The 27,471-nt window shown below is 41.4% G+C and overlaps 1 protein-coding gene across 1 annotated transcript in view; it reads right to left on the minus strand.

Annotated features, from left to right (window-relative positions):
- Positions 1-3: 3 nt before the first annotated feature.
- The window catches only part of xkr6b (XK, Kell blood group complex subunit-related family, member 6b), a 57,222-nt gene continuing 29,754 nt past the window's right edge, over positions 4-27,471 (minus strand). Inside the window, exons 2-3 of the mRNA XM_056404883.1 lie at positions 7,658-7,854; positions 4-6,888 (exon numbers count right to left, since the gene is read on the minus strand). Of these exons, the coding sequence (XP_056260858.1) occupies positions 5,918-6,888; positions 7,658-7,854 (1,168 nt within the window). The 3' untranslated portion in view covers positions 4-5,917. The remainder of the gene's footprint in view (positions 6,889-7,657; positions 7,855-27,471) is intronic.

Below are 27,471 nucleotides of genomic sequence, written 5' to 3' on the forward strand. Positions count from 1 at the left end.
ATATTGCACTTTCAAATACTATATTTATTTTTCTCTTCTGGGATGAACAGTCTGATATATGAATCTACAGTAAGGCTTAACATTACATTTTCAGCATAATATTTCTCTTTTCTTCTAAAAACCAAAACATACAAAAAGAACTTTAGCACCATATGTTATTAATAATATTCATATTGTTCCCAAAAATAGGGCGTAGGTACAATACTGGACATCAGTTTTGCTTTTTTAAAGAATGGGGATTCCATGAAACAATTTACTTACATTTTATATTTAACAACAACAAAGAAATCATTCCTTATATGTTCTCAGTCACAACATAGGTTGTATGAGTACACTTTCATAAAGTTGCTACAGACTGTAGCGAGTTTGCTTACTGACATTGTGCCAACTTTTGGAATACCCCAGATAAATCATATAGCCTAGGGAGTATCCTGATAGGTTTGTGAAATACACCAACAAGCTAACACAATCTAGAAATTGATTGAATATAAACAAAGCAATATTTCCCAACACCTTTGATAACAATTTCAAAAATCAGCAGCAATTAATATGACAACCATAGTCGCTTCATTGGAATATCAAATCCATTTTTAAACAAAATATTACAGCCAATTCTACAATAACAACAAAAATAGATACACACAGATTAAGGACATATAGATGACAGGAATTTACAACACAGCAATCACGTTCTATATACTTTTTTTACTCAGATTCCATTAGCAGAAGTACATTTGTGCTCCTGTGCGATTACCAAAAAGATGCATTTTGTCATCTGCCAGTTTCATTCTCTCAGAAAAAAAAAGAAAAAGATCCTAGTGCAGATTGAATCATAGTAAAACAAAAACATACTGTATGTTGAAACCAGTATAATAAACATATGAACAATAGAGTAACTGTTGTTTTTCTTTGTGCAGATCGGAAAATCAAAATGGCACCATTGAGAGTTGAGTTCTGCTGTAAACTGTGTGGATTTGAGGTGCTAGCTTTTGAGCATTTTGAGACTGCAGGTTTGTAGGGTGCAGGTTCTCTCAGTCAACCGGAAGGCCATGCTCTTAGAAAGCCAAAAAGTGGACTCTGCAGTCCACAGTCGTAGCACCTTTCAAATGTATTTATTCAGCACCAGGTTATTAACAAAAATCAAAGGAGCAAACGTAAAAGAAGAAAATGCACCGTTTTATCATCTGAACATACTGCTTCAACAGCCAAACAGATGGTCATGACACAAAGGTACAGACTTAAACCAAGTCAAACACTACAATGGCCTGCTGCTACACATTAATGCAGAAATCAGAGGGTCTGTTGTGCAGTCAAGAGCACTTACATGCTAAATGTTGAGGGTCACCTCACAATGAGTTCTAAAGGCATGCTGGGAGGTGGTAGGAAAACCAGGAAATGAGGTTATTCAAAAGTGAATCAGTGATCGGGCCTGTTTCATCATTCCATTGTAAGAAAATGCAAACATAGGTGATTTTTTGCGCATTTTGTCATCACTGACTTCTTCCTCGTTTTCTTCCAACTGCAGGCATTATTGTTTTGGCTAGAGGATGTATTGTTCACACGAGACAAACAACACAGAAAGTTTACGTCTTGGCACTACAAATCATTCATCATTGCAAGACAGAAGAAGATGTAAAGGCATAGACAAAAGTACAAAACAATCATTGACTAAATCGTTCAGTATCGTGGCTGGAACCTGTTACGACTATCCATCCAAACAGTCCAAAACTAGCGCTTTTGAGCTCAGTCTAAACTGCTAATTGTAATTTGCTGAATCAGCTTGGGCTGTAGTGATTCAGCTTACTCAAACATAATAAAGATGAGGAACCCTACGTTCAAGTACAGAAGATGTTCAGTATTGCCTTACTATTTGTCCTATGTTTTTGAAAGAACCAGTAATTGGGTTTCACACAGTACCCACAGTACTTGGTTCTGTCACACTGTGAAGATTAGTTGTAACACTGTAACTAGGTAACAGTGCAGTCCTTTAGATGACAACTTGGATGAAACTCTAAGACTAAATAGTAGTGGTCTGAGGTGAAAGCTGACACAATTGAGAACATGGCTTGATCTGGTTTTGTGATGACAGACAGGGAGGGGAATATCGTTTGGTGTTGTCATCTTGGTGAGTGTGCTGGCACATGAAAAGAGTAAAGAAAGACACTGGCATTGTTGTTTGCGGACCTGGCTGCCATGGCTGGATTGAAGCACCCAAAGTAACAAGGCACAACAAGGACTGAGAAGAACAAGCTTGCTGTTCAAACGCTCTTGCTGTGTGTTGTGGCTGTCGAGGGATGTAGAGTTGGGCAGGTAACCTGACAGAAAACAATTCTCTGCAGGTGATTTCTTTGTGACCTTGTTTATGGTATAAAGTGTGGGAGCCTGAATACTACACTGTACAGTATAGAAACAGCTTCCACTTGCACTAGCTTAGCTCTTGAAACCCGTGTAGAATTTAAAGAAAACAAGAAAAATATATAAAAACTAAAACCCACTTAGTAACCAGCTTCTAGCTAATCCTTTTTACTAAATACAGAATGTGGCAAAATGGTGATTGTTCTGTAGAAATACATAAAATATACTGCATGTTTCATAAAAATCCAGATTTGTACATATAGACTCTTTGAGGACTTAATTAAAATTAATCAGTTTAATTAACCGTCATTACTAATATTCTAATGACACACTTACGCAAGCGTAAATACTCTGCGTTATACGACATTAAGCACCACTAGATGAAATGCAGCCCAGTAGTACATAATCTTGTTTATGATGCTATATAATACCGTCATCCCACACACACACAAAAATGAATGAATCACAGTGTATTTGCACCTGATTTGGACATGTGTCCACGTCTGGAAAAGGTCAGCAGTGTTTAGAAAGGATGCACCGTACGCCAGGCAGCCAACTACCACAAAAAACCGCCCCCCTCCCAATACTAAGAATGAGTTATCATTTCCAAAAACAAAATGCGCAAACCATAATTTAGTGGTACAATCCCAGCCGAGGAGTGGTCCAGGATGCAATATGTTAAGGAAAAAAATGGAGACCCTTGAGGACATGCCTGGGGATGAGAACTGCATTGAGACACCCCTGAGTCAGCTGGTTCAGTGGTCTTGTTTGTTGGTCCTGAGGAACCCCTGTATTGGCTGTTTTACTTAGTTTTTTTTTTTTAGTTTAACAATACCTATAATTCATTATTCATTCATTGACTAACTATTAACATGGCTGTTCATTCACTACAACAGAGAGGAACTACTCTGGCTACTATGGTAAACAATGAACAAGTTGGTTGTTTGCATACACATGTATATTTATACATATGGTGTGTTGGATGTTTGCTCCACCCTAGCTGACCCAACAGTTCTCAATTACTCAGGGCTGAACATCGCTTTTAAGCTGAAGGGTGGCAGACCCTGGATGTTGAAGCTCTTGGTTATGGCAGTGTACCTCATTGCATGTTCTCATGTCAGGATCTCCAGTTGTTCAGCCTCAACCCCGTTGTTCAGTTACCAGAGAGTGTGAGAGTGTTTCACGGGTGACCAAGGCCCAGCACGAGTAGAGATGGGGAAGAGGGCGGAGCAGCAACCAAGGATGGAGTCGAACAATCGGCGAGAGAACAGAACTGTGGGAAAGGGCTGAAAAGACACACAGACAAGCATGCGCACACACCCACCACCATGCAAGCACACTTAGATCCTCTAACAATACATACTGTAGGATGTACAATACATGCTGATAGGTAAACACTCACACTTTCTCACCCATGCACACGAGGAACTCCAGTCATACTTCAGTCAGGCCCTTTATCACAATCTGTTCTCATGTTCTTTTCCAACCCTGGCAAAAACCCCCTCTCGCCTTTAGCCTGGACTTACATGACATCTGCCTTTTACAGTACGATGTTAGCAGGCACGTGGCCACAGCTAAGCAGAAAGCCAGTGAGCCAGGGAAAAGGAATCTCTATTTTGTGTAGGGCTCTTGGGCCTCCCTTGTTGGGTGCATTTGTACTAATGCCTCATACTAAAGTCATGCCAAACACTACAATGTAAAAAACACACATTATATATTCAGATGAACCATTAAGTAAATAGATAAAATTGGAGTATGAAATGCATTCATTTTTCTAATGAATTGTTCACTGGCCCTCTCTGGAAATTTTAGTCAAGCTCCTTTGACCAAGAAGGCATGTTTTCTTTTTTTTTCTTTTTTTCCCTCACGACTGAATACAGTGGTCGTTCTGTGGGTGTCTGTGGTGGAGAGCTCCTGCAGGTTCAGCTGGGAGTTGTCTATCAGTGTATAACTGCTGCACAGCAGGCCTATAGATGGCACACATTTTGCACGGACTCATTCTACTGGTTCAAGGGGGCAGATAAATTGGAAAGACAGTACTGTAAGATGCGATTTGGCTTTGTTTCAACTGTGCTAGCAGAAGCCAGAACAGTCGCCCTGTACACCCATATAAGAGTATAACCTCTTTGAGGGCACACTGATGTTGAGGAGTATACCTTTTAACACTGCAACATGTTTTGTTATGTAAAAAAGTGTGTGCTCTGGCAAAATATAGTTATGTCAATGACTATAAATGTGGACACAAATACGCACTGAAGTATAATAGCATAGAAATATCTTCTCAGATTTGTCATATTTTTCTCAAGACCTTATTTCAAGTCTTTGCACCCAATAAGCATATATTAATCAACCTAAAACATTTGTCGATAAGAAAACAAAACAGGGAGGTTGAAAAAGGGAGTACTTTCTAGGATTCAGAAGGGAATGGTGGAGGATTCTTTGAAGGCTGTCTTTGCAATTTAAAAAAAAAAAAAAAAAATGCATGTTAACACACATTTGTACCCTTCTACCCTTTTACTTAACACCTACAATCGTTAAAAAAAGTCTTTGGAATGTTTTAATATGATTTTCTACCCACCAATTTAGAAAACATTGTGCTCATTTCAACTACATTCTACATTTCTTTTATTGTGTTTTTTTCACCTCAAGAGGTTATCTTAATATTTTGTGCTGTCACAACTACAGGCAAATCTGGCCACGTAAGGCATGCTGTTACAGCTCGCCTCCACTAGAGGGCAGTCTGCACTGTAAAAATTGAATATGTGGGTGTAACTGATTGAAGGTCAGTGTGCTTCTTTTTTCTTCCATACATGATGTGATTACCATTTAGGAGTTTGAACAGAAATAGTACAGCCAGGATGCACTTGAGCCACGTAAGCTCACGGAGGGAAAATCCATTTTGAATTGCTTCTCTTAGACACAAATTTGATTGTGTCCTTTCTAGATTTTACAGTATCATGATAGACATGTCAGTGCTTTTTACGGGCTAAGGACTTGGTAAACATTATCATTCATTTCAGTGATTTACATAAAGAATGGCAGTAAATGTTGGGATGTGCAAAGACCTGCCCCCTCTGAGATTCTCCTCCATCATTCCCATCAGGCTTTGCACCAGTCCCATGTCACAGGGACATACAATATGCCCTTCACAAGTATTCACAGGTTGAATCACCAATACAGTATAATGCATTAAACACATTTCATAATGAAACATTCATATGTTATCTACACACTCATACAGAGCCCTCCTGTATGTAGAGGGATTTATATGAGACTTCTGTATATATCACATAAGATACTGTAGGTTCATAATTTTCTCTCTGTATTGTATGTTTTTTTCCAAAAATAAATCATGACTGTGTGTTTAGAGTGTCTTGACAGATTTTCGGTTTACGAAACACACATCTCCTGCAGGAAAATTGAATGGTCGTAGAGGAGAGAAGGATTGAGCCAAGTGTCAAATGGAAAGAGATAATATCTGGAGAGGAGGAAGAGCAGAATGAAAGAAAGTAAACGCATGTGCACCGTTGTGAGTAAGAGAGGGAGACAGAGGAGGATGCCTTCAGAGGGAGGACTCGTACTGCAGGAGTTCATAAAGAAGCGGACCGTCCCTATACCTGATGCCCACCGCGTTAGGGCTAATATACTGCAGCACATTTATGGTCCTGCGCAGGCGCCGATCCACAAAGTGTGCATCCCAGGCTGGGTAGCGTTTTCTGGGCATGTCTATCTTGATGAGAGGACCCTCAGGCCGGATGGGCCTGCCAGCTGCATCCACAGGCTCTGTGGACCTCACCTGGAAAACCGGAAGGCAGGTGTCCGTGGCTGTTTCGTCTGACTCCACATGTTCCCCTGCCAGACCCCGTGTGGGGGTGGCCTGAGAGCCACGGGGGCCTGGTGTGGGAGCCATGGGCTCGGCCTCGGGGGGTAACGGAAGGCCCCACAGCAGCTCAGCACAGCAGGAGCTGGCCAGCACCCTCAGTCGTGGGCCCATGGGGTGTAGGACCCCGTAATAGAGAACCATACAGACCACACCTGAGGCAAAGCACAGGAAGACGCCACAGAGGGCAAAAGAGGCATAGGCGTCAGTGGTGGCTGGGTCGCGGTATGCATACCAAAGGGAGCTGAGGATGGCGTTCTCTAACAGTACTACAGTGTAATAGGCCACCATTCTGTACCGCGTCCGGCCTTCACGTACATTGAACCAACAGAAGACATAGACCACGCCCACCACCATGTTGAACAGTACCTCCTCCCACTTGGACATGCAGAAGTCGGTGCCACCATGGATGACCCAGAAAGCCATGGCACACCAGTGGAGCACCACAAAAATGCCAAAGTAGATGTGGAAAACGGAGGCAAATAGGGCAAAGGAGAGCACCCGTGAAGAGATGGTGAAAAGGCGCCAGAACAGATGCACCAGGGCGCCTCTGTAACTCATGCTCTTCTTGTCGTCACGTGAATCACGCAGTAGTTTGTGGTAAGAGGCTAGCACCCAGGCCAGGGACAGGAGGGAGGACATGGCAGAAAAACCTGAGAATAGAGACAGAAAGCAAGGAAAGAGTAAAAGCAGAGAAAGACTAAGAATGGTAAGAATGAGAGCTATTGATAAATGATTCTAAAACCTCTTTGAAAATTGAAAGAGAAATCCAGTTTAATTTGAAGTATATAGCATAATCCAAACGGTTATCTGGATTTTATCTGGACTTGGCTGCCATTCCACTTGCTGTGTACAGTAGGTTTCATTTCAGCCAAAGCAATTCATCACATTTTTTGAAAGGCATATTATTACTAAGATCATCATAGGTCATACAGACAACACAGTCTCCATTTAGTACACCAGTTCAGTTTCCTTAAGACATGTATAATAGTAGAGACAGCAGATATGTCAGAGCAGTAACCTGCTGCATGAAAAATGACAGAGGATTATCTGCAGAGCAGCAGCATGGTGCCTCTCAGCAAATGTATTGATGGCATTTCTATAGACAACCCGACAGAGAGGGGTATCACTTGTTATGATTGAATTGCCTTCCTTGGGTAACTGCAATGCATGAGGAAACTGGAATGGTAAAAGAGGTTTCAGTAACAGGAGTGATGAGCGTTGGAAATCGGATACAATGGTGTAGAATATTGCACACGTTAAATAAAGTGATATTTGAACTGATTGGCAGTAAAATATGGAAGCATCTTGGCATGCGATGACCACAGTGCAAGCACAAGAGATACAAGAAATGTCTTGAGCTACACACGGACAAAACCAGACTCGAGTGTTACTCATACAGAGCCTTAGGGAACTCCTTACACTGCAGCCACTCAGCCTTGTTGCTCTGGATCATGATGCAGAGCTGGAGCACCAGTTGAGGGGCGCTTTCTAAGAAGGTCTCCAGTAGTCGCAGCATGTTGACATCGGCATACTCGTACATCATAGCCCAGTAAAAACGCCGCTGGTTCTCCTTCTGCCGGTGACTTTGTATGCCGAGGTACATGGTGCGGATATACCTGCAGAGAGAGGAAGTACAGAGTCTGTAGAGAGCGTCTGTAATGATGAATACTTTACCTTATTAATACAAAAGTGATGTTTTGCGACCAAAAGACATACAGACAGAATTAAGTCACATTCCACCTGCACCGTGGTTAAGTTTTGACAACACTAGAGGGCATGCTTAGCTACATTTTTAATACACAGAAAATATATCCATCTGCATTTATTAGGAGTTTATCATTAGATTCTGAATGAGTTACAGGGAATTCTCAAACTTTCTCAAACCATGGAAAAAATTAAGAAAACAACGCAAATGTACACACAAACACATCTGCATTTACCATTATAGGTTCTGAATTAGTAAACTGAATTCTGTCTATTGATGAACAATCTCAGGCAAAAATATGTGTATTTTGATTTTCTACGACAGTGATAGAACAGAGAGAATAAAGAAAGGAAACAAACCACGAGCGTGGCTAATAAAAAAAGAAAAACTTTTGGGAAAACTCCACCTCTTCTTTTTGCCAATCAGTCTACATCCAATTAGAGTACACTCTCATGATGAAAGCAACCTCTTCCCTCGGCACAAGGCAACTTCTTATATATCATGGCAAATCGACTCCATGGTATTTACCACCTTGTGTAAAGCAGCAATCAGAGAAACAGCATTGGTATGGCCTAATTAAAAACATTTTACAATTCCCTGTATGGCCTCTGAAGGTGTGGTTATTGAACTTGTTATAGGATGCATATAGTAAGCAAGGCAATAATCATTCTCCTAAGTGCACCACATGACCCATATTGTCAGCTGCTGCAGCGGCTATTTTCATAACTGATGGGGTTTCATAATGGTGGAGGGATTCTGGTGAAGCCAGGGAGATGGTAGGTAATGCAGCCGAAAAGTGGCAGCTAATTGAATCAAGCTCCTGTTGCAATCTAAGCCGTATCGCTGCCTTTTTTTTTTTTAAGTAGAAGACAGAATCACTGTGTACTGCTGAGAAAAAAAATGTAATATGCTCATGGCTGTGATATAGCTCATTAAGATCCTTATCTTCTTTGGGTGTGCATTTCTTTTGAAATGTAACACTGCAGTTGGAGCCACCAATTAACGTGCGTAGAAAAGGAGGGGTGAACAATGATGAGGAAAACATTCTGTGGATCGAAGCTCTGGACTTTGGTTCGGTAAAAACATCAATCCATCCAACAAAAGCAAATCAAGGGAACAAAAAGAAAGGAAAACAGCAGTCTGGCAGCCTTTCTTTCTTTCCAACCTGTAAACAAGCTTCAGCTCCTCAAACAGGTTAGCCCAGGTCTGGCTGCAGAGAAAACAATCATTGAAACCAATATGACAGTTATAGTGGTTTTTAGTTATCTTAACTGTTAACTGTGACTTCAGTCATTGCATATTGGGTGATAGCTGCAGGGTCTATCTGCCTGAGCTGGCAGAGTGGCCAAATAAATCCAGCACTTGATGTGAAGGCAGTCAACCGAGGACAATAGTGTAGCACGGACAGAAATAGACTAGACAGTAGCACTCACCAAAACAAATTGAGAGGCCATGGATCTAAATTCAGTTCCTAAAAGTGAGACACAAATTCACTGCAGCATAACAAACAAAACCAGAAACTGCTTATGAGTGGGTTTCAACATAATTAGCTTCTGCATTAGCCATTTGGAAAGAGATTACTGTTTAATTTGAAATGAAGTTGAGAACAGTGCACTCTAAAGAATGCATCATCTAGTAGGGTCTGATTGCTTTTGGTTATTGTTTTGACTGAGATTTAAGCTTCAACCAGTTGCATACAATACAAGTCTAAACAACTCTCTAGACTTTCAGTTAAATGTGATAAAATCTGAGGAGATGACACATATTAATTTCCTAAGAAGAAATTAATTATCTCCACATACGCTGGGATGATAAAACAATTTTGATTTGACACATTTACTCTGATCTTGACAAACTGGATTTGATGTTGTTATTTTTGCATTATTTCATTATTTGCGGTATTATTTATTGAATGTGAAGATGACAAACCGGACCAAAAAAGATTCTTGTGATCACTAAATTAATAATATTTAAAATAATTATTTCATGGCCAAGAAAATAATCTGGTGAGAGATAATAAAAAAGGAAATAACTTCCTTCTTTTTTTCTTCTTCCAACAAATCTCCCTCTAACAGTTACAGTAGCTCTTATTTTTGCTCACAGAAGGAGACATGAAAATGAAAGCAAATATGAATTTGTGTCTGACTGCGACAGGGAAACTATCACCCAGATTAAAGTGTTTTGTCATCAAATGTACACATACTGTATAGATTTATTATCCATACTTTACTGTAACAACAGATACACAATAGATCCCTCCCAGGAGGATCTATTCTGTCATAGCATCCTTTTCCCACTGAGCCAAGGCTGCTAATGCAAGGAGTGATCAACAACAGTCAAAGGTCCGGCTGGGCAGGGAAATTTCGGAGCACAGGGATGGTGGTCTTCCTTGGGACAGTGGAAAATGGACAAAAGTTTGTTTTTTTTTGGGATCAGTTGCTCTGGGCTATAAGAGGCACCATTATATCCAGAGGTAAAGGCTGGCATTCCGTGACATTTTCAGTCGGACTGGTAAATGTCAGATGGAACAAGTCAACCCCCTTTCCCTCACTAATGACATGCCACAGAGACCTACACAGGCCCTTTGTCTCCATCCCCCAATTTCCATTAGTCTGTGTGTTCCACTGATACATCTCACTGGTCTGTAGTGCCTCCGACAGAAACAGTAGCCTAATCTTCATGGCCTCCGCAGCTGTTTCGCTTTGAAAAAATAAAGAGTCTACAGCCATGCTAGCAGCTCTGTGAGGCTGCACTTAGGCACAGCAGTGCTTTGCGCTAAAGCCAAACGTCAGCATGCTAACAGGCTCACAAAGACGATGCTAACATGCTGATGTTTAGCACCATCCTGTTTCAGAGTTTTATCATGCTAAAATATTTGTTGGTTAGCACTAGCACATACTGCAGCTGTGGATGATGGGGATTTGATTCGTTTTTCCAGGTATTTGGTCATAAACTTAAGTTTTATTTTTTTTATTTATAATTTTTGATCTGACAGTAGTGTTAGAGGAAAAGTTATTGAACTTCATCCTGTAGCCAATTTCATCGCAATAGATCCTATAGTTGTTGAGACTTTTCACTCAAAACCACCAATGTGAATCTCGTACTATACTGATACCATACTGGAAGTCATTAGGATACACTGTTTGGCAACCATGTAAGTCTGTGCAAAATGTCGCAAAAACATAAATTAAACGCAGAGATATTTCACTCGCTGAGGGAAAACTTGGAACTGTTGGTGGCGCAAGAGGGGAAGTCAGGGGGTGACCAAAGTCATTAGTATTCAACCTTCAGGGTCATCATGAATGTCATGGCAATGTATTAGATAATTTCACTAAAAACCAAAAAAGTCAAACCTCGTGGTGGCACTAGTGTACAAAATTTAATAGCAGAAGTTATTGAAAATGGTGGATTGACAAACTGGTAAACCAACAGTGCCATTCTTAGAGCATGGATGATATAACAATATACGGATACCTGGTGTGATAGTTCATCTTCATTGACTGAATATCAATATCATTATTGCTCACTTGTATTTTGTTTAGCATCAATACTGAAGCATATCAGTCTTATTTTATAGTTCTCACTGTACACACTCACATCCAACTCTTTCCTCTCTGATAATAGTTTGTTAGTTCATATTCCCTTGGTTTCAGCAAAAAAAACTTGTACAGTTAAACACTTTGGGTTTCATGGCTGTCAGAGAAATCTGAACTCACTCCATCACATCTCCACACACACATAGCACATGCCTTCACAAGAATCTCACACACATTCCGCGATTGTGATGCACACTGTTAACACTCCCACTGTGCCTTTTCAGATGTAGTAACACAAACAGCTCCCTAAAATAAGCACATGCGCGCACACACACACACACACACACACACACACTTATGGGCACACAAGCACGCGCAAGCATACTTGTCAGCGCTGTAGGTAATAGGGGATTTCCTTTCTATTCCAGACACATTTGTCAGATGGATCTCTCTCTCTGTCTTCCTCCCCCTTGCCTCCCATCCTCACTCCACTTAGGCTGTGGTCCACTCCTTGATGCTTTCCTCTCTGCCCCCCCCCCCCCCCCCCCCCCCCCCCCCTTTTTAGCTCCATGGCTCCTCTACAGGGCTCCTCATGAATTATTTGTGGCAAGATCATAGCGATTGCTCATGGCTCGTTAAGCAGCGTACGCATGGCCTAACAGCTCAACGCTGTGCCGGGGTCGTGTTCCAAGCCCAGCCGTCTGCCATTGCTGTCGAGACACAGGCAACCATTAACCCCCTCTCCACCACCACCACCGCACTACAACACGCACACACGTACACAACTGAAAACACACACACCATCTTCAGAAACACAAGATTTGCCTGCAACTCAAATTGACTAAGCAAAGGAAGCTGTAAAGCCCAGAGACAGATATGAAACTGTAATTACAATGTTTGCATGAGTAGACATGGTGAGATCTGAGCATGAGCTGCAGTGAGGGACAGGTGGAGTGACAAGCACACACACACGCACGCACACCCTTGCACCCACAGACCATGTGGACGACTGGCTGCTTGGCCACAATGTTTCTCCCTCTCCTCCAAAGGCATTGACCGATGAGTCATCCAGTCACCCTTATACTAATCCCTTGAGTGGGTGGTTAGAAGGATCACACACACACACATACACATACACACCTAGCCAAGTTTAACAGCATCTGTCTTCTAAGTCATGCTCGTGGGAAGGCTCAGCCGCTCTGACTGCATTCATATCTTGTCATAAGCTGATTCATAAGAAGATCAAAAGTAGGCTACTATTACAGCAGCATGAAGCTTATGCATCTTCTGTTAACAGGTGGAATCTGACAGAACACTAAGCATGGGGGACATATAACATACACAAGGCCTGAGGGGTTGTGAGAGTGTGTGTAGTGTGTGTGTGTGTGTGTGTGTGTGTCAGTGTGTGTGTGTGTATAAGGTGGAGGCAATGCCAGCTGCAATGAGTCACACCCTGAGTCACTCCGAGGGGCCGCACATCGACTCTCAATGAGGTTTAAACCTCCTTTATCAGTGAGATTTAAATCTCTCTCCCTCTCTTGCTCAGGATCTTCACTTCTCTGTGTCTTTCCCTCTTTTCATAACTCTCCCAAACACCCCGCCCTGCGTCCAAAAGAGAATTCAATTTCTGCATTTGGAATTTTTTTTTTCTTTTTTCTTTTTTTCAACCGATGCTGATTTTTTTTTTTCTGAGGACAGTGGTGGAGGGTGTGTGGGTGTGTGTGGGAAGGAGGGTAGCAGTTAAAGCAGGTACGGCCTTTTCATGGTCATTCTGTTTCCTCTCTCTCTCTGTACTGGTTTGCTTTGTCTCCACCCTTCTGGCACTCTTTCATCATTGCCTTGTTGACTGACAGAAAATTAATCAGCAGCTACTCTAATCATCGATTCATTGTTAGGGTCATTTTTGAAGCAAAAATGCCAAAACTTTGATGTTTCTAGCTTCGGAAATCTGAGGATTTTTGGGGTGGCAGCATCATAGGCCGTAAGAAAATTGAAATGGATATTTTTTTGTGTGTTTGGTCTAAAACCATTCATTGATAATTTTCTATTTTAGTGGTTTTTCCATGTCCATTGCTTTGAAAGATGGTAGTGAACAAGTGTTACAATAAAGTGTGGAGATGGGCACGATCAAACATATATTTCTTTCTCAGTCTGCTCTCTGTTGAACAACCTTGCCTAGTTTCAAATGCTGCATCCTTCAGCTTCAGCCTTTCAGCTAAGTTTAAGTTATCCTCCTTTTAGTCAAAATTACCAGAATTAGCAAGTAGCAATCATAGTCACTCAAACTCAAACACACACAAAATTATCCTCTTTCATGCTCCTGTGAACCTTTATGAAGCAGCACTTACTGTACAAACTGTTGTGGCTTTTTATTAAAGTGTAACAGGGACAGATTTTCCCGTCCCCCTGAGCACTGTTACCTCACCAGGATGGCAGCAGTCAGAACGCACTGATAGTTGTCAATGTATGAATTGCCAATTGTATTTCTGGTGATTTTTGAAGGACAAAGTTCTCTTTTCACTCATTTCATAGCGAATTCAGCAGTACAGGTCGGCTAAAGAAAAAACTGGCAGTGTCTTGCTCAAGGACACTTCAGCAGACTACCTCACAAATCGGTCTCCTTTTGCCCTTTACAGTAAATGAAAGTATCACGGCTCTGGCAGGAGCTTAACAGTGATGTCAGTGTTGTGTTATTCATCACTCGCCAATTTGTGCAGTGCTAAAAAAAAGCTGTTACAGCAAACATCTCCTCAGCTTTGCATCTCAGGAGAGCAATAGAATGGAAAGGAAAACATTATATAGGTGATTTCAAAAAACTTCCCTGTTTATATATGTCAAGACCTGGATTTCTGCACTTTCCAGAAACACTTTGTGGCTCAATGTGGCTCAGTGGGCTTCCCCTTTAACTGTGTACCACTGATCCTACACCAGATATGTCTTTATCCTCCTTATGGCAGTGAATAGCCCTGGATGAAAGTGTGGCTGAGCGAGGATCTGAGTCTCACAGGCGAGTCAGATACACTCACATACAAACACACAACGATCTGTGACCAGCGCCTTTGGGCGATTCCTTCACCGTGGGCTGCTGGAATGTTGAATGGAGACAGGGCTGACATGATGCAAGCTGAAAGCGAAGGGGAGCGGCAAGCCGAGATCAGCGATGCTGTGTCAACTCTGCTCCGCCCTGTCAGTTCTTTGAGTGCGCACTGGTTAACCACCTCTGATGTCTTGACTAAATGTTATCACTGTAATTATAACACTTCATACGTATACACCATCTCATGTGGTTTGTCCAGAAGAGGTGATTTATGATGGATATTTTTGGTCACTCACACAGGTGAGAATGTTACTGGTTAAATACAAATCTTCTGTAGTTTTCTGCTTCATCGGACATATTGACGCATCACAGTAGGAATGGCTTAGGTTACTGGGGCACTTAAGTAGAATGAAAACATTGTTAATGTTATTGGAAGTGTGTGCTTTTCCTAATATGACAAGTGAAAATGTCTGCTGTGAAACTGGTCTATGGAAGGGTTAGGGTTCATTTGAATTTAGGCTGTTTAAATTATTTGATACAACACTGGCGGGAGTTGCCACGGTTGCAGTGATGTGAAAAAACTGGAAAACAAATGTGCATGAATACCAACACCTGTCCTTATCAAGGGATACAGTAACTTCATAGAAGGTTACATACAAGAAACTGATGGTAAAAAGTAACTGACGTTAGCTTGTTTGCATCTTACCTAATGTTAATATGCATGAAGCTGACATTTTTACAACCATTGTCATTTATAATAAAGTCCATTTTATTGTGATAACAACCAGAATTTCTAATATTATTGAAATATGTGTTGGCCCGTGTCCATTTTTTCCTGTAGAAGCAGAGCAAACTACTTAGCTAACTAAGCACCGGCACTGCCATTTTGCCCTGAGCTAACATCAGACATTTAGGGAAATACACTTATTTGCATCTTGCCAAAAGTTATGAGAAGATGAATACCAGTTTCATATCTGTGTGTTAAGTATGACGCTGCAGGCAGGAGACGGTAAGCAAGTTGCATTATGAACAGAAGCAGGGGAAGATATCTAACACATTAGCTTTGTGCCAAGGTAAAAATAAAAACAAAAAGGTTATAGACAACATGTTGCAGTTGTAAAGGAGGATATGTGCTGCACTATTTCTTTGCCATGAGCAGTGAGTTCCAGGAGTTTCCGCCTGGCAACTTCACTGTGATGACAAGACTCCAAGCCGTCGGCGCTCGGCCAAGAAACAGCCCTGTCTTAATGCTAATCTAAGCTGTAGATCTTTTCATGTAATTCTGGGCAAGAAAGTCAATAAGCGTATTTTCTAAAAATGTCAAACTGTTCCCTTTACTGTATGATTCAGATGCTGAAGAAAACTGATAGTGTTTCACATTTCATGTGGCAGTGTCAAAAAGCCTCTGTGTCTGTGCAGATAGGAAACACTGACCCCCAGCAGGAACAGGAGCTTTCCTCTTTGCTGTACTCTTTCTCTTTTCCTCTCTGCACAGCCAGTCATTTGTCACCATTAGCAACGGTCCTCAGGTACCCCATCTCATTGCACCATGATCACATGACATCGTGCCACCACTAAGACGAGTGGAAAGCTGAGATGAGGAGAGGGTAAAAAAAAAAAAATGAAATGGGAGGAAGGGATATAAGATGATAGTGGAGGAGAAAGGAGGAGAAGAAATGGGAGGAATAGAAAGGATAACAGAAGGAACAGGAGTGGACAATGTAAAAGCAAGAGGAGAAGAGAGGCTCACGAGTCACACGATGAAGGCCTCTCAGACTTCAGATAGACAACAGCCAGATGATGATGAGCTGATCTAAGATCATTTGGGGTCATTCTCCAATAATGGACAAAAGAATGATACAGATAAGGAGGTGCAGATTCTGTATCAGTTGCCTTGCCCTTCAGATACAGAATCCTATTGATCACTTCAGCTGGGCTTTAGCAGCTATCTGCAGCACTATCCAATATTCAGATGGGTAATCAAATGAAGGGCAGAGCTTAATTAAATGACTGATTTCATTCAACAGTTAAAATTCAAACTACAGAATGCCTCTCTGACCAATATTACCAAATGCAGCTTACACAGACACTGAATACGCCAAGCCTGCAGTCGCCTTAGCCTGAACTCTTAATCTATGAGGTATGTGACATTTCCCCAAAAAATGTTTTCCAGCCAGATTCCTCTGTTGTTCGGCCAGTTTTACACATCTTCATTTACCAATTTCTTCAATCAGAAAATGGGTCTGGCACGAACAGATACTTGTAAATACCTGCAGATTTACTTTGTTTCAGCTTAGCGAAAATGGTGACATTAGTTGATGTAACATAACCAATTTAAGGTATTTAAGGTACATGAAATGCGCTGCTTCTCACCCCTTGCATGCTGGTATGGGCTCCACTCTTCATATTCAATCTTCTTTATTTTATTTTATTTTTTTTTTTGAGGACATGCAGAGAGGCAGTAGCTTTTCGATTTGTTGTTTGTTTTTTAAAGGTTAAAGTGTCAACCGCAGTGATATTTCTTTATTAACTTCTCAAGCACATGGCACAATGCCGCTGATGTCGTGGCTCTGTACTGTAGAATATTTACCTGAGGCACATACACACATGCTGCTATATGATTTCCTCTGCCACTGGGAAAAATTTGTCAGTATGCGACTAAATATTAGGATTGTTGGTTATTACAGTAATTCACAACAGCAATGTTACTGTGCGTCCTTCTTGCTACCTTCAAATGCTTTTTCTTTTGGAGAAAAAAAAATAAAGAGTCTGAAGTGAAATCCTCTTTCTCTCCCCCTTTCCTGCTGTCTGTCTTTCACTCGCCGTCTCCCCGCCCCTCCTTTACTGTTTTTTTGGCTGCTCTTCAAGCAGAGGAAGGGCCAGATTATGTACGGATTAAGAAGAAAAGGCTTGACCCACTTGCTTTCAAAGAGCACCAAACCAAAAAGGGGCTGTGTGGAGGCTGGCTTCAATTCAGTGTCAGCACTTCTGTTGTAGTGTGCGAGACTCTTGAAGCTCATGTTTATTGCTCTTAAGACTATAATTAGCAGGGCTTGGCTGATGGTGTTAAAATGCTTCCCTGACTTACCGATTGATTGAAAGTTCTCTGTGTAAATCTCCTTTGTGCCTGGGAGTTTGTCCCGCTGCTATCACATAACCAAAAATACATAATCATCTCAAAGCGCAATTTCTTTTTTTCTTTTTTTTTTAAGGTTTGATGGGCTTTCTTGCAGGTTAGGTGGCATTATGTGTTTTTCAAGCCCTGAAGATAACACAGAACCAGAATGGAGGTGAGAGCCAAGTCAGCACACAAGGAGAAAAAGAGGAGGAAGGGAGGGGTGGATGGGGAGGCGGGGGGGGGGTGTTTGAGACAGAGATAGAGAGGAGAGGCAGTGGAGATAACCACCAAGAAAGTGGAGGAGAGCAGGCGAGAGGAGGAGGAGAGAATAGAGAGAAGTGACAGTGTGATGTAGTGACAGAGGAAGTGGAAGGAGGCGAGAGGCAGCGAAAGTGGCAAGACAAAGACACAAGGAAAAGCTACTAGAGGTAGAAAAGAACCTGGGGAGTGAGAGGAGGGGAGTGAGAGAGAATGAGACCCGGGAGGTAAACTAATCACCAAGCACGCAATGCAATTTTCTGGCTCTGTGCCTCCACTCCACCATACTCCTCCCTCCTCCCTCCTTCGCTCTCGCTCCCTTCCTCCCATCATGCACCCCCTCTTCGTCTCGGGGGCTCTTTTTACTATTCCGCTCACACACACTGTCTCTTGCTCCTCTATCTATCAGGCTGTACCATTTCAGCGCCCCCCTCTCTGCTTTTAGTACTGCCCAGTAATCACCCTTGGCTCCCAAAAAATGGATTGAACCACTATCAGAATTAAACATAAAATATGGATATAGAAAGGGTTTTGGTCATCCAGTATATTTTGAAATCAATATTTTGTATTATTTAGTACTATACAAGATTTCTTCAGGTGTTTTCATATGACATCTCTATGCTGGGGTTTATGTGTGACAATGTGAATGATGGGAAAATACAACCAGTCAGCAAGAAGAAAGCAAAATGATATAAAACGGCATCTTTCTGTTTGCATCTGTGCATGTGAATGTGTGTGCATAGTGTGCGTTTCCCCCGAGGTGAAGGCGTTTAGGAAACGTTTGATATCGCTGCGGTAAAGGTTTGAAAGTGTGTTCAGTCTCTCTCTCTCTCTCTCTCTCCCCAGAGCGGCAGCGGCGGCGGCGCCTGCCTCACTGTTTTGCAGTGCCTTGATGATGATGATAGATGTTCACTCCAGACATGCAAATAAAGGAGGCGGCTCCCTAGAACTGCGCACATGCTCTCACTCACAAATGCACGCACACGCACACACACACACACACACACACACACACACATACACATACACACACAAACACACACACACACACACACACACACACACACACACACACACACACACTCTAGCACATGTGTATGTTTGACTATGATCAAGTCATCCATTGATATATTAATCTTCCTCTTTAGGGAATATACCCCCGGGAAAATGCAGAAAGCTGCCACACACAGCAGAATCAAAACTGCCCTATTTTCACAGGCACACCGAGTGGAGAGGAAGATTAGTCACATAACATGCTAATTTGAAAGATAGGAGCCCTTCTCTAAGAGGAAGGTGTGAATGTATGAGAGGAAAGCGAGCTAGCTCATTATTGACATGCAGTATATGTCACCTCATCCATCATAACTGACACTGCTGTGGCTTATAGGGACACACAAATACACACACACACACACACTTACACAATCGCACAAGGACGCACAGACTACAGGATCAGTTTCAACAAGCTTATGAAATCTTACAAAACAGTATCAAAGTGCACATTTTCTCTGTCTCTCTCTCTCTCTCACACACACACACATTATATATAAACGTGTGCATAGATGCAACCAAATTATCCTTTAACACAAATCAACCTGTCAGTCCCCAAATACGTCATGAATATGACTGGCGCATTACACATAAAATATCTATACAAAAAACACTAAAGTGAAATAAACAGACGTACACACACTTATATCCGCACACACGCGATCACGTTCTTACACCAGAATTTCACACCAGCAGACACCGTCACTATGGGAAAGCCCCCTACTCCATGCTAACCTGAGGGGAACCAATGACACAAAGCATATGTGTGAGCCCCCAACTACTACTCACTGACAGGCTCACTGAGCAAAACCTGTTGTGACAGATCAAAACATCAGCCTGGCAGGCGCAGGGAAGGAGTGAGGGAGACAGACAGTCAGACAGAGAGAGAAAGCACATTAAGTGGACACCATAACAACTAATCCAGATATACTTTAGCTAGGCGGGGTGCTTTAAGGTCACAGACTGGTACTGCACAGCAGACTGAGACACACACACACACACACACAGACAAAGCTGTGGTAGAAAAAATATCTGTCCTGCCCATTCCAGCATTTTCAGCCCCATAAACAGCCTCCTCCCATCACCCAAACACTGGCTAACACAATATGATAAAAATCCTATGAGACAGTAACCTGGATTCATGGTGTCAGCTTTTCCAGCTCTTAAAAACACATGCTCACACACACACACACACACACACACACACACACACAGACATAAACATTCGAGCACACACAGAGTAGCAGACATAACACACATGTGTACAGACTCAGCTAGGATGAGAACTCCTGGATCTGCTCTACCTTTCTATGCTGGGGGATGGTTTGATGGAGGATAGGAGGAAAAAGAGATGCGGGGGTTGGGGCCAGATCGATACAGGTATCCTGGGAACCCTTCCTTTTCTTCCATGAATCTATGCAGGGAAGATCGGATGCTGACAGGGCAAAGCCCCCCTCCGGACACTGGATGTAGGCCTCTGTCCCCTCTGACGGGACTTCATCAGTGCACGCCACGGAGTAAATGATTGGCTGTTTGAGCAGAGGCAAACATCCCTCGTGCAGTAATATCTGTCGTATCAATAAAAGCAGTGAGTATGATAACAGCTATATCTCCTTGTCTATGCCTGGGGGCTGAAAAGGAAAGGCCTGTGATATGTGATAAGATACATACTGTGTCGGAAAAATAAAAACAGTGAAAATAATGTGGTATGTATGATGTATTGACAATATGACAAGAGGGATGTGTGTTTTTCATGGAATAGTTCAAAGATAGTGGAGTAATCTTACCGGGATGTCAGAAAAATCCACTGTCTGACAGATACACAGCCTGTACGTTCATAGTATAAAACATGCTAGACTGCTGGACTGTGAGCTGTGGCTGAATTTGAAGCTGCAGTAGTTGAGGAGGAACTAAAAATTCTACACAGTGTTGGTCACTTGTAATCACTTTCTTTAATTATGATGTTTCAGTTGTAGACCTTCAGCAGGTGAGATTCAAATGTGAGAACATCACTGGCACCATAAAAAAAATATAGACCTCAACTGGGAAGACGCCATCAGTCGAAGGACACTGGAACCATGACATCTGTTTAAATTAAGGTCAATGAGTTTTTCCTGCTGCAAAGACCTGTCAACAAGACCTTTGTGCTCAAGACCTTAGAAGCTATTTGACATTTGTGCTTAAAGCTGTAAACAGTTAAATTATATATACATCCTTTGTCCAAAAAGCTTAGATATAGAATACTTTTGTGACACAAAATATGAATGTACCTTATTGGTGTAGTTTAAGCCCAGTGACAATATGTTATATTTATATAACATGAGTCACAATGAAGAAGATATTCATTAAATAAGCTGATTGCTTTTAGTGTTATTTGGTATCAAGTGGAAATATTCTCATACTTATGATTGTGTCTTTCTAGTGTACATTGCCATATTTCCCAATTATTCTCCTCTTATCTCACTAATGTCCATCACATTAGATCACATAGTGACTGAGCGAAGATCACGCTGAAGCACCAGGGACTTTTCAAGCTTCCGACGTCGCGTGGTAATCTTCATTTCATACAAGCTCCGACACAATGTATTGAACCAGTGCGCTTCACATGTAAGTGAGTGTAAGTCTATTATTCACCTTCCTCTTAGCTCTGTTTTGGTTTCCACCATCTGGTTGTGTAGCTGCTACATTCTGCACCATATTCACCAGCGAGTCACTAATTTTCTCTGTTAAAAAACAATAGGTTAAAATTTGCAGAAGCTCTTTTGATGACTTTGATGGGAAAAAAACGTGTTTACTGCAACTTTGGTTTTTATTGCTTACTTGCTTTACTGCTGTTGGAAATAACGTATGGAAACTAACAGGGAAAATACAGTAAATATGTATTATTTATACAGCAATGGAACAACAGAATGCACATGTACCTGGCAGTATCGTAGAAATCATACAAGCATTATTCCACTGACCTACCAAGGCCACTTTGGTCCCTTCCATGGCCACAATACATGAGCGCACACACAGATTTAAATATATACATGAGTTAAAAGAAAAAACTTAAAGAGCAGCTAGTGCACACTAATCTATCACCTGCATAAAAAAAAATACACCACTGTTACTTAGTTTCTATCTAAATGTGTGCACTATATTTATCATTGCCATCTCACATCTTCTCTTTCCGGGACATTCTGTGTTGAGATAAATTGCTAGACTAATGTTTAACCTCCTGAAATGGCTATTAGCCAATTATAACTAAGGATTTCAGGGAACCACTTTGAGTGTTTAATTAGTTTTAAAGGATGACAAAGAATGCCCTTTGCCACCTCCTAGAGACACCTCTGCATGAGTCACCTTGTTTTCTAATTGCAGTGACTAAGTGAAAAAATTCAAATGAATACTGTACACTTTCACTTTCGTTGCACCAACACTTGCAGTTTTTTGCCAACATATTGTCTCTCATTCCAGTCATGCATACGTATCTCTGACAGAGCTCGTGGTAAACCTGAATGGAGCCATGTTTCTCTCCATTAAGACTTGTTCCACATGTCATGTGACATGCTGAAACACAGGTTGGCTATTACTGCTGCAAAGCACTTTAAGTTCAGTGGGTGGACAGAGAGATAGGAAGAAAGAAGAGAGGGTCTGTGGTTGTTTGGATGAGAGTGTGTGTGTGTGTGTGTGTGTGTGTGTGTGAGTTTGTTTGCCTGTAAATGTGGGCTGAGTAAGTGAATGAGAAGAAGCAGTAAGTAATGGTGAGAGTGAAATAGATACATCTAAGATGGAATTGATTTTTTACTTTTATTGCCCCACACACACAGATATCATAAAAACAGTCTACAGAATACATTTTTCTTTATTTTCTGATTCTGAAAAACTTCAGTGATACTTTGCAAAAGAAAATGAAACCGTGTCTACAGCTGAGTATATACAGTAGAATATCCGCATTACCTGCTGTAATACAATATGATTAACAGTTGACTGAAGTATCCCAAATAAGACTATATCATTTATTTATTTTTCCAACTTTTCAATTTACTCCATAATGTTACAGTTTCCTTTGCCTACCTTTTATATGTGTTTATAACTCAACAATAAACCTTTAGTTTTACAGTATATGTTATATATATATATATACAGGACATATGCTAATCTGTTTTGGAAACACTGTATTTCAACAATAATTTAAAGCTTACATGGACTGAACTGAAACAGAGAGCATAGCAAGAGAGAGGGGGTGAGTGAGAGAGCATCAGAGAGAGCTGATGACTCCTGGGAGTTGCTAAGTGATGGTAACTGGACTCCAACATGTTGCAGTCTGGGAAGTCTCCTGATGAATAGGAAGGAGAGAGGGCAGCGGAGGAGGGATGGGAAGGAAGACAGGAGAAAACCTAGCTGTATAATGCACGGGCACGGAGCCAAGGCGTCCATTTCATTCACAAAACCCCGAGCATGTCCAACCTCAGGCTGAACAATCTGCTCCTACTCAGCCCAGGGGAGAGAGGACAGGAAGCTTCTCTTACGCCTTCTCCTTGCTGGCTTTTATCCTCTTCTGTTCCTCCTTTGTTTTTTTTTTATATATATATTTTTGTTTTCTTCATTAGCCTTTACCCTGCCTGTCCTAAAATGTTTCTTATTATGCAGAATCACTTTGGATGTGTCAACAAGACCAACCAGCCAAACCCATGTTGCTCTTGGAATCCCTGGCTGAGTTTAGTGAAATGTTTTCCAAGAGTGAAATGAATCATTTGGCATGGAACATATTGCATTTTTCTTTTATCTTCAAATGAAATGAAAAAGTTAAATGTACCTAAAGACTGACCTTCGTCAACACACCTTTTGTCTTTGCTGTGTAACTGCTGTCATTAACTGAACCAAATGACTGGGGTCTGTGTGCCAATAATGCATCCTACTAAAGTTACAGTAGACTCTTCAAAATGGAAAAACGTGGTTTTAAATTTTTCATAAAAAGCATCCCGTCCCACATGTAGCGGCTCAGCTCCCCCTGACCCTGGGGTAATTTGAGTCAAAGGAACTGCTTCAGCCTGACGACTCATCATTTTGGAAAAAAAACAAAAAACAAAACAGCACACGCAAAAAGATGTGTATGTAAAAGATAAGCTCAAACTATAACTTACATTACTTTGGTTGAGATATTGAAGACCTTCCTTGTCCTCCCAAACTCATTGCAGCCCTCTCTCCACCTTACTGTACAAAGCACACACAGAGCCTGACACATAACGGAACCAGCAAAACAGTAGCAGGAATGAGCAAATTCATCTTTTCAATTACAAGAGCCTCAGTACAACACATGCCTGAGTTTGATCTTCAAATTTAGCAATACCTAACCAATGTTCCTGCATTTGCTCTGACTCATAAATGGTGTTTATGTACATGTCTGTAGGTGTCTGTGTGTGTGTAGGTGTACAGTTTCAGAAAACAAATCTAGACAAATGTATGCCCTAAGATAAACCTTATGCATGCCGGGATGCATATATATGTATGTGTGGACTTTTCATTAACAAGCTAAAAATGCTGCAGATCTCCTCACAGGATATGAAGTAATGGGTGGGTGGACAACCAACAGGAGGGGAAAAACAGGCGCATGGACATCAACAAGGGAACATTTCTTAGGCAGCGTGATTTTGAGTCTTAAGCAGTAGCTTGGAGCATGACTTTGGGAGCTGGTGGGGAGCTGGGCAGAGAGGAAGATTGGGAGGAGGAGGAGGAGAGGAAGAGAAAGTAGGACAGAGATGTGTGGGCCTGGCTCTGGAAGGACGATGGCTCTAATCAGGACTGAGCAGCTGCTATTACTCCAGCGCTCTCTCAGGGACGGCAGGCAAAACCCTACTCATGCTTTAACATCACGGAGGGAAATCTAAATCACACAGGCTCCTGTTAAAGGCTGTATATAGCTTTTGAAAAATCAGAACAGTTGGAACAGGTTTTTCCCCTGTCTTGCTATATTAAGACACTGTGAGATGTTGTAAATTATTTGGTAGAATTTATCTACAGATGAAAATGATTAAGGTTGAACTGCATGAGACGACCACAAACTTTCACTCATTTTGACACTGTCTATTTCTTTGACCGTTAGCTAAACCTGTCACGGCATGGGAGTTTTACATTTATCAACAAGCAAATGTTAAGGAGTGTACATTAGGCTGTAGTAAGAGTGAGACTCTGTGTTTAAAAATTTGTGGTGTCTCATTTTCCTCTTTCACAAAAGAGTAAAAATGTATAACAGTGTGTTCATCTGATCTGAATTAAGCTGGAATCGTTAGCATGTCCCACTAACTAGCTTATTACCTACAAAAGTCTAGGAGCCAGTCACTTTGTGGGGTTACACGTTAAGTTACAAAAAGCCCTGTTCACATCCACCGTGTCATGTTTCCCTATGGTTTGCAGGCTATTCATGGATGCTATCAGATTTTAGGCTAACGTTAGCAGCTCTGTCCTGCTCTTTACTGGATTTTAGAAAACATGCCAGCATACAAGAACTGTGCTGTTTCTCAATCAGTTCAGTGGCAAATGGTCCTATGTAGTCGGAAATCAAGGTCCCAAAAATTACTACAAATTTTCAAGCATTGTATGTGCTTCGTACCGGATTAGCAGCAGTAACTATGGAGTAGGGCTTAGTGACACCAGCAAACCCAGAGTTGCTACATACTTGTGTCTAACAGTAGTGGGGAGGACATTTCTTGATAAAAATGTGTTTCAATTGTCATCAAAAACTACATTCATTCAAACCTTTTCACATCAACCTCTAAATAGCCCACAAATTGTTTTTCATGCAAGTCATAAGAGTCCCCATCCCTGTAGCACACCCTGTAGCAACAACACCCAGAAACACCTCACACTGAAATATTAAATAGCAAATGGGAAGCGACACTCTCGAGAAAACTCAGCACTTTGTGGGGAAAAACAAGCTGTCAATATTAGCGCCCTGGAAGCACATGAAACTTGAAAAAGACAGAGAGACAGACAGACAGTGACAGAGACGGAGAAACAGAAAGAGAAAGAGATAGTGAGAGGACACATTGACATCTTTGTCTCCCTCACTGTGGGCTAAGGTGCTTGTCTCTGACAAGAGAATGTCGATTTATATCTAAAGTGGACAGCTGAGCCAAAAGAGCTACACTGTGTTGGTACTTGTGTTTGCCCAGGAGGCCATGCAGGGTGAAAATCCTGCAAAACCCTTTTCTCTTTGCTCTTCTAGTCCACCAAGCTTAAAATATTTGAAGGTGAAACGTTGACAATGAAGGAAAATACACTGTGCATCCACAGGATACATAGTATCGAGTAAATGGACATGCACACTATGTTGTTTGATATGCCCAAGTTTGATGTACATCAAATAATTGTGTGTAATCATTTACTGCCACATTACAGTCATCTCCTATGTCCCAAGCAACTGTTTGTTTGTGTCAGAAGTTCTGAAGGAATTGTGAATGTGCTCTAATTTATTCATGAGGTTTTTGTTTTGCAAAGATGATCACAAGAAAATTCAGTGATTCATGAATGAGAACACATTCTACGGAGACAGTCTACGCCCCCAAGAGCCAGTTTTTTGGTAGTCAAGAGTCAGCATGATATACAGTGTTACACAAGACACTTGCCTTGCAGGTGGTGGGCCCACATGACAAGATCAACTGTGACTGGTGCTGGTACATGAATAGGCATAAGGATGTTAAAGCAGCAACATTTCAGATGACTTATTTTGATGAGGCCAAACGACAAATGTTGTCATTTTTTCTTGTGAGAGCAGTAAGCATGGTTAGCTCACCCACAGCACTGATGTTGCACGTGCGTTAGCTGATTGGTTCATACTTCACAATCTCTGACTCATTCATCAGCTGTTTATCTGGTGACTTACAACTTGACACTTCTCATTATTACTCTGCTGATGCCCTCATGCCAACATTTGGTCTCTCCACCAATCTAACCTCTTTTGGTACTGTTGATTAGTTATGACATATGTGTTCGTATGTCTTTGTAAAGGCGGATTACTGTTCCCAGTAGAATAATTGTTGCTGCTTGGATTATTTGAGAATTTCCTCACACTGCACCGAATCTAACTTTATCACCATTTTCTATAAATTATTGTAAATTAAGTAATCTGACAGGGCAGTGTTTGTAACCACAAAAATCAATTCAATTGTTATGGAATTGCTGTGATCAATGTATTCACTCGTAATTTGAGCAGTAAAGCTAAACGTTGGGTATCTTTTATATCTTAATTTAACTGCAAATAGCCAACTACAGTGCTTACTTTTGAGGGAACGGAGAGAAACAAGAGAAAGGAGGCAGCTAACAAGATTGTGACTGGGCATATGTTTGAAGAGTAGATCGTTACAGTAGTAGATTGTTGGAATAGATTGGAAAACTTCCATGCCCTTGTCTTTAAGGGGGGGCTTAATGGCTGGATTACCGACTAGGCAAAGTGGGAATCTGCCTCAAGGCCCTGGACTATCAGGAATGATGAAAGGTCCAAGCATATGTCAACTTGTTTTCTAATTTAATGGAAAATTGTGCCAT

Source organism: Seriola aureovittata, chromosome 19 (assembly GCF_021018895.1).
Source record: "Seriola aureovittata isolate HTS-2021-v1 ecotype China chromosome 19, ASM2101889v1, whole genome shotgun sequence".
Classification (NCBI taxonomy): Eukaryota; Metazoa; Chordata; class Actinopteri; order Carangiformes; family Carangidae; genus Seriola; species Seriola aureovittata.